At 44.3% G+C, this 8,565-nt stretch overlaps 1 protein-coding gene across 1 annotated transcript in view; it reads right to left on the bottom strand.

The window, feature by feature from the left end:
* Positions 1-760: 760 nt before the first annotated feature.
* PDE6D (phosphodiesterase 6D) overlaps positions 761-8,565 on the bottom strand; it is a 36,981-nt gene continuing 29,176 nt past the window's right edge. The window contains exons 3-5 of the mRNA XM_080349699.1: positions 4,521-4,646; positions 3,619-3,724; positions 761-1,328 (exon numbers count right to left, since the gene is read on the bottom strand). Coding sequence (XP_080205825.1) covers positions 1,247-1,328; positions 3,619-3,724; positions 4,521-4,646 — 314 coding nt within the window. The 3' untranslated portion in view covers positions 761-1,246. The remainder of the gene's footprint in view (positions 1,329-3,618; positions 3,725-4,520; positions 4,647-8,565) is intronic.

Here is an 8,565-nt window from a genome sequence, read left to right as displayed (position 1 = left end):
AATTCAATTCACCTAAAAAAAATTGTGCATACACCCCATATACCCCATGGCTGAATTAAGGATCTGAAACGAGGTGTTTTATTTCCCTGTGACTCTCCCGAGACTCTCAAGCCCAACCACAGTACAGGTCGACCAAGGTGTTGAGCATCATAAAGCTGCCCGCGATGTGTAAGAGCAGATGCTGGAGATGCTCTCCCACCCCTTCGCAAGATTTTAATGTTCTAGAGCTAATTGTAAATGAGAAGGGGAAGAGCAGCGATGGGGCTCGAGAAGCCTGTGATTGCAAGATCGCTGCCGTGTGTTATTGAAGCCGTGCACACCTGGGGACTATTGGTATCGGCAAGTGTGGGCACAGCTGGGCTGATGCTGGTGGGCTCAAGGGAACACGGGTTTTCCAGAGGGGTTTGTGCATCCCCAGAACTGAGCAAAGCAGAGCAGCAGTGCCTCAAGAAACCGGGCAAACAGGGCAAACTGCCCCAAGGGATTAACAGAAAGAGAAACAAGGCTGAGAAGAAACCCTGGTCGGAGCAGGTGGGAAACCTTTGCTGCTGGTCAGCTGGAGGAAGGGAAGTTTGTCAAGGAAATGTGGCTGTGGAAGAAGCAGGGCTGTGGAAATCCCTGCGCTGCTGCTGGCCTGAGTGACACAATCTGCTGCGAGGTTTTTATAACAGGAAGGAAAACGCACAGAACCAACATTTCTTCCCTTCTTTGGACAGTAGGAATGTTTTAATTGAGAAACTTGTTTTAATTACATTAGGTGATATCACAGTCTATTTTACAAGTTCAGGATAAGAGGATGTGTGGACCAGTTACACAGAAAAACCAGTGAAAGCGTAAAAACCTACAACATGAGAAAAACGAGGTTAACTTAATTTAACTTAATCTCCCACAAACAAAACGCATCGAGAGTTTGGTGTGAAATGGAAGATTATACCAGGATCCAGAGAAGTACAAAGGATGAGACTAACATAGTTTACAGTATTGGTTCTGCATGACCATCGTTTGCCCGTGTTCAGAGACAGCCGCTGTTCCCCAGTGCGTTGCTGAGCAGGTGGTTCTGTCTCTAAGGGTTTGGTCTGGTCTTGTCAGAGGAGAAAGCAAAATAACTGATGGGCAAAGGTCACGAGTGACGCTGAGCTGGTCCCCGGGGTCACCGCCTACGGGAGTGTCTTCCACTGGATAGTCGGGGGGTTCTGCACCAAGAACTGTATGGAGGAAAACTAAAACAGCTCCAAAAAGCCCCATCTCAAACGTAGAAAAGTCTCACTCTGGAAGTGCTTACGAGAAGGTCGTCATCATAGAATTTGGTTTCTATAATAACATTACCACTGCGGAAGGAAAAGAGGAGAAAAAGAGTATTAGAAGAGTGCACGAACAGCAGAAAACAACTGCTCCTCACACGCCTGGGCTGACACCTCACCCGCTGCAACACCAGCTTTGGTTTGGAGCCGCTCGTGATGGGCACCGTGTCCTGCTGTGGGGCTGAAGGATCCCTGCGCTGTGTTCCCGCACCGGGCAGGACCCCCAGCCCTCCCTTGCACCCCGTTTCTGGGCACAGTGCTGCGCAGGCTGCGGTGTGCTCACAAACAGCCACCTCCTGCTCATTTCTGTTGCTAAAAACAAACCAGCAGTCCCATGCCTTCGGGTCCCTCCCTCCTGCAGTGAATTGTGAAAACCGATGGGAGTTCTTTTTTTATTCCCCATCTCTCTCCTCTAGTGCTGAGCAAGATACTTCAAACCACTTAACATGTCATTCCTCTCAAGAAGTGCTTAAATACGAGCACACAAGCATATTTTATACGAACTGCAATGGGAGTGTATATGGGTGTGACGAAAGCTCTGATTATTTAAGTTGCTGACTTCGAGATTTTGGTAGATGAAAGTAAGAACTTTGGGGCCATTACAGCACTTGAGCGGTGTGATGTGACCACGTCTAAAATCGAAGGAGCGGTTCCACCGCCACTGTGGCTCTCGGTATCTGTAACACGGGCACCGCTGAACCTGGCACAGCGTAAGGTTTGTGCTGTGGTGTGGCCATTGAACTCCAATGCCTGGGAATGTTGATGTCCAGTCATCCTGGGAATGCCTCAGTTAGCACCAAATAGCCCAGCTCCCCTCTCTCCTGCTATGGAAACACCGAGGTGAACATGACATCTTTGGGAGTATCAGAAAGCGAGGGGCTCTGCTCTCCACGGCTTGGCAGCTGAAAAAGGCTGATTTCTTTGGGCGACAAAAACCTCTTTGGATTTCTTTGGGTTGGTGGTTCTAGTATCAAGCCTCAAGAATGACTTGAGGACACCTCCACAAACAGGAGAGAGATCCAAGCTGCCCTCGGACAAGTGGACAGACTCAGGGAAAGAACAGGACACTGGAAAATCCTCAAGGTCACTCAAGAACTGGAGTCTCATAACTTCCAGTCTCCCAAATGCCTTGATTTCCCAAGATGGTCAAAACCAACTTGTCAGACATCTTTGTTTCTTCACTCTGATTCCCAAACCTGGCTCCTCCTGTACTGACCGAAAGCCACCAGCTCTGGGAGCCGAGGATGCGTGTAACACCTACGAGGTTCTGAGCACTATTCGAACACTGACGCTCTCTTCTGAGTCCACTCTCTTTGAAACGTGCTACGAATAGAAATCAGCGACGGTAGTTCCCGTCCCAGTGCCTTCTCTATGCGACTGGCTTTCCTCCAGACGGGGCCGAGAGGGAAAGCGCTGGGGAGGGAGGTCTTCCAGAGGACACGGTGACCTTGCGGCGAGACTGGCTGCTCCCCGTCTGCCTCTTGTTGGCAGGAGGATTCCCAAACCCTTCTGTCCCCGCTGGCAACGTGCTCCTCGTGCATTTGCCAGCACCCATCGAGCGCTGCAGGGAGGGAGGCTTTTTGTCAGCAACTGCAGCTTCCCAGGGGCTCCCTCGAGGAGTCTTTTCCATCTTCCCATCAAAACTCGCGCCCGGCACACGTTATTCCAAGCCCAAGCGATCGCTGACCTACTCAGAAGTAAGTATGCAAACAGTGGCCAGGACTAGACGTTTATGAGGAAGGTGTATGAATCTCTTTATGGTAAAATGACTCTTTCCTACCTGTTAAGGGTATTTCATCCCCAGATACAACTCCATATGGCTACATGTATAGTTTATAATCCAAAGTAAAAGACACAAGGCTTGGCAAAATGGTACAGTGATGAAACAAACACTAGAGCAGATGGGTGATATACTGCGTGAAAAACAACCACCTTGGACGAGAGTCAGGGATCAAGATTTGGAAATGGCCAAAACATCTCTTTTTATAAATTTTTCTGGATGTAAGGAGTATTAAGCTGCAAAGCATTTTAAAATCCTTTCACGATTCGCCTTTCAAAAAAAATTAAGCAACTCTAATAAAGGCTCAGTTCCACTTTCTCCAAACTTTTATAGCTATATTAATGCAAATTGGACCTATGGGAAAGAAGGTAATGAGGTTGGCTGAGCCCCTTTTCTCTCTCTACAGCTAACAGTAGTGAGGGTGATTCAGGGCTGGTAGCAGCTCCCACTCTTCCTTCCCCCTGCGGCCCCCAGGGAAATGCCACACACGGCTCTTTCTTTGCCTGCTCGCGGATGCTGTAAGCCCAAGGCACTCACGTTAAAACGTTTGCTGGCATCATCTGTGATTCAGGTGCTGCCTCTATCAAGGACTGCCAAGTGTTTGTGGAGTTAGGAATCACAAAACCGAATTCAAAGAACCATTCTGCAAAGTAAAAAGAAGATCCAGAGGCATTTGAAAGAAGACAAAATCCACAAACGGTCCTTTTGCTTTTTACCTGACAGGCTGGGGAACTCCCTAAACTGTCCTGCTGTACTGCCAACATTTTATATTTACATTACTTTGTACAGCTTAAGCTGTACGAAGCCTGGCCCTCCTCTTAAAGCAGATACTCCCTTTCTAAAATAGCTGATGGTAATGATAAAGCCACGCCACTTCCTTAGCGTTCAGTAGAAATTTCAACACACCTAATTGGGAACCGGGGAACCACACTCCCCCTCTTGCAGACACCCCCGGATCCAGTTGGGACTTAAGTGCACACCTGGTTGCCCAAAAGACAAGGAGCTCAATGTTTTGTCCCCCTTCCTCCACCCCAGATTAAGAGTAACACCGCAGTGAGGGAGAGCAGATGTGCAGCTACGCAGTCACAGGGACAATACTTGGTGGCACCGCTGTAACCAAACCAGAGGCTCCTCCAGTCTGGGTGCTTCTGGGGAAGATGCATGAATCCCCACACTGGGCGACTCTAAAATAACCTGTTTCCTTGCCTCAGGCAGCCCGTGGTGGATTTATGCCCTGAAGCATGATTACTCAGATTTTTTGCTTACATAACGAAGTGTTAATACACTTATGAAATGCTATCGCTAATACTGTGGCCCATTAGTCCTGACAAGATGAGTGCTTCAGCGCTACTCTGAAAAATTAAAATCACTGTGTTCAACCCAGTTTAGTTTCTCTAATCCCCGCCGCGCTGGGGTCTGCGCACAGAGCACATACGTACCTTCTAGACACTGCCCTTTGAAATACACTTTCTGCTCCAGTCGGAATTTTTCCATCTGTTCTGCTGAGGAAAAGTTTAACTCCCGAGACACTGCTTTGCATTTCAGGATTTTTTTAGGAACTCGAGCTGTGAAACAGATAGAGAAGCGTTATTTGAACACAATAAAACAAACCCAGCCGCCTCAGGCGTTATTATAATATACTTTGAAATAATGATTAGCACTGGTGCAAGAGAAATGCAAACACAAAGGACTTTGTTTTTACATTTGCAGGAGTGAAATCCAAGATGCAAATAGGTTGAGTACCTTGCCCAGAGGCAGGAATGAAACTTTTGACAGAACCAGGGGTACAACACTGATCTCTCAGACTCCTGGTTAAAACCCACAGTTCTTCAAGTCGATATATGAGATGTGACATGAGTTTTTACTTTCAAAGCGCGCTGAGGATCACTAGCGGCCAAAGGGCTGCTCAGTACACAAGTGAGTTCGCCATTCTCGCTTCCCCTTCCCTTTCACATTCTGCATCCCCAGCAAACCACAAACGGTCGTTTCTCAGCCCAGAAGCACGTTTCAGCCATCTCACACGGCTCTCTAAAAGTGCGCAAAATGTCTGTTTGGGAGCGTTGATTAATATGCCGAAAGGTCCTAATCAGGAGAATACAGGGGAGAGCCAATATAGTAAAAATCTCCCAAGCCCGTCATGCTTCAGTGGTGTGATTGTACGTAACCCTTCCTGCGTATTAGAAAATGTTTCATGTAATTTTATTAGAAATAAAGAGGGGAGGGAATACAGCTGGCATGTGCTTTATGAGCCAAACTGTTCTTAAATGCAAAGTGTATCAAAACATCCGTGTTTAATAAAAGGAAGAGTCTACCAAAGCCCAGGAGAATCCCTCTGATGTAGAACAGTTTAACGGAGCAGGAGGCTGACATGACACCAGTCTAGAGAGCTGGAGGGTTCGCGAGCATAAGCTGCTGTCCTATCCTATGGCAAAGTACACAGCCCACGGTTTGTTTTAGCAAAAAAATAAAGGTAAAGAAAGGAAGTTAAAAGTGTAAGGGAAGAGTTTTAAATGTAAAAGCTAATTATTTTTAGTCTTCTTTACTTTCAGCATAGAGATCTGCGTGGTAGCATCCTGCACTGCCCGCAAGGACAGACCGCACCTGTTGTGAATAAACATCCTTTTGCAGTGAAGTGTAAAATGACTCGTTAAAACTATTCTGCAGTTTAGTAATTACATTTCTTTCAACCCCCAAGACAAACTGCTAAGAGTGTTTGCTTTATTATTGCGAAACTACAGAAAGGGTTACTTTTAATAGCAGTAGGACTGTGTAGTCTTTAAACCCCTGACCTAAGAGATTTTAATATTTATAGCATTAAGCAGAAAAACCTTAATTGAAATCATTTACTTTAAATTCATTTTAATTTATACTTCTTTTTCCCATTAAAGAGAGAAGAGAAAGAAGTTTGATTCTCATCAGTTAGGACCATTTTAAAACAGGCTGAAATGCAGGTAAGCATAGACTTTATCCTAAATTTAGTATTGCCTTTTGTTAGCTTGAGGGTATACTATACCTGTACATTCATTTAAGCACTTATATAGCTAACATTCGTTTAGTCATATACTTAATTCTGATCAATTAGAAACGGACAAATTATACATATCTCATTTACTAAGCAAGTACCTTGGGTCCAACTGAATTCAGTTAGAAACTGAAATTCAATTAAAATATCCATATCATGTTTTCATGTCGTTTAATACAACTATCTTAAATATGCAGGACAAGTAAGAAAGCAAGCTATCTTAGCCAGACTTATTTTATATTTCAAACTACATCTTTTCTTAGATAAGGAAAGGTTATTTGTACTTCCTGAACGAAAGGTGGCTGTGGATTCTACAAGTGCCAGACCTCAGCAGCTTACTGCAAAATCAGATTTAGTTGTGTATTGGAAGAAACCAAACTTTACGGATTTGCACCTCCCAGATTGCCCTCCCGCTGGCAGATGCTGGTTTAGATGGTTAATTCCAGTTTCAGGTCCTCAGGCAGTGATTTTCACTACTTTCAGTGGTTCAATGTTAAGACTTGGGTAGCAATCCAATATCACATTAATAATATTTTTATTTGAGCGGTAATAGTAAGTTTAGGTTGTAATACACTATTATGATTTGAAACTTAAGAGTTCATTTTTTTTAAAAGAAATCTGTACTTAAATCAAATACAAGTCCTGTTCAAAAAGCAAACAGGAGTCCTGTTTAAACGACATATATTTTATTCACTCTGATATAGGTTTGATTCTTTGTTTGCTATGTCTAGACTGTGATTTGCCCCGAACGGCCACAGAACAACCCTCCCACACACACATGTACTGTATAATGACTTTGAGACACACGTGGCCTTCATTTTAAAACAATTATTCTATTTGCCCTCATGGTTTCTGTTCTGTACCAGAATCCCATTTCCTCACACTTTCTTCTAACTCATAGTCAGATTATCTTCCTTTGTTGGAGACCTCTCCCCTTTCTTAGCCAATTTATTGAGAATAATCTATTAATCTCAGCCTTCTTTTCTTGCTAAGCCATACAGGTATGTTTTTTTTTCCTTGCTTCTCCCAAGGAAGAGCATCCTCCCATCCGTAATCTTTTCAGTAGCTTCTCCTAATAGCTCCTCCCTGCACCTGCTCCAGTTTCCACTCATCCGTCTTCTAGACGGGTGACCGAACTGCACATCAGATAAGGTCTTAACAACCCCTTGTACAATGGGCATTAATCTCACGCCAGAGCATGCTTTAATTAATTCCCCAAGCGACTCTGAGGGAGGTGAGGGTTCCTATTTTATATGTGAGGAAAATCTGTGGCAGAGCGAGGTGGTGTGATTTGTCAGTGAGAAAGATGGCAGGAGGGAGCTGGGGCGACACAACCAGCCCTTGGGGGAGGACACAGCAAAGAGGATTCAAAGACCAGTTGCGCGGCCAAGGAGGAGCTTGTACAGCACAAAATCTGTGAAGATTTGGAATACTTCTGGCTGATTTTCTTCTGCTTTCCTCATTTCTCCTAGGTCTTCCGTTACATGGTTATTTCACTAACCTGCAGTTTTAAGATATTTTGTATTAAACTAATGAATGACCACGTTTCTTTTGAGAGCTGTATTTCAATTGCTTTCCTACAGTTGTATATGAAGGTGCTGGCATGTTTTTCTTTAATATAGGTATCTTGTACAATAGTCATCTGTTAAGGCCTATCAGCAGAACTGTTTGCTGTTACCCTGAAAATAGAGACAGGGTCGGTATTAATTTTTTTTCCAAAAGATGCTTACTTTTGTACATTTATAGCTGCCTGGACACTATTTAAATTGACTTTTTAAAATGAACTGTAACTAGGGCTTATTTTTGGAGTAGGGCTTATATTTCCAGCATCCTGAAAAATCCTGCTAGGGCTTATTTTCGGGGTATGTGTTATTTTCAGGGAAACAGGGTAGCACTGATATGAGAATGTGAATCCAACTAGCAAGGCTGAAGAAGACAAAGCTTGGAAAACGCTCTTAGTGATCACTGAGTCACAGCTTTGCTTTCCTCTCGCTCTGACCTGCATCCTGGCATCAGGCCACTCTTATGCTGAGACAACCTACTACTGGTCCTATTAGTGAACTCTTCTCATAAAGCAGATGAATGTTGACTGGGGACCAAATGAGTAGAAGACAACTTGTTTCTCTTGTCCCTTAAGCTGGCTTTGAAACGAGGTATATTGCTAAACTACTGGGCTCACAGTGTTTTGCCACAGATGTTCTGTACGCTCTCTGGGCAGAGAAGGATCTTTATATGCTGGTTGCTTCCTTCGGACAGACACAATAGATTTTCCAATTTATGGGAGAGGTAAAGCCTAGTAGTGACAGGCAGAACTCACTCCTTGATGTTTAACCACAAATACATCAACGTCACTAGCATAATTAAATACCCAAGTTCACTCCACTTACTGGAGATCACATAATAGAAAAGCCTTCAAAATTAATTAAGTGAGGTCAGACCCTTCATAGAGCCAAAGCAAAGCT

Source organism: Nesoenas mayeri (assembly GCF_963082525.1).
Source record: "Nesoenas mayeri genome assembly, chromosome: 9".
Taxonomy (NCBI): domain Eukaryota; kingdom Metazoa; phylum Chordata; class Aves; order Columbiformes; family Columbidae; genus Nesoenas; species Nesoenas mayeri.
The sequence above is the reverse complement of the archived record's forward strand: the minus strand, read 5'-3'. Positions and strand labels throughout refer to the sequence as shown.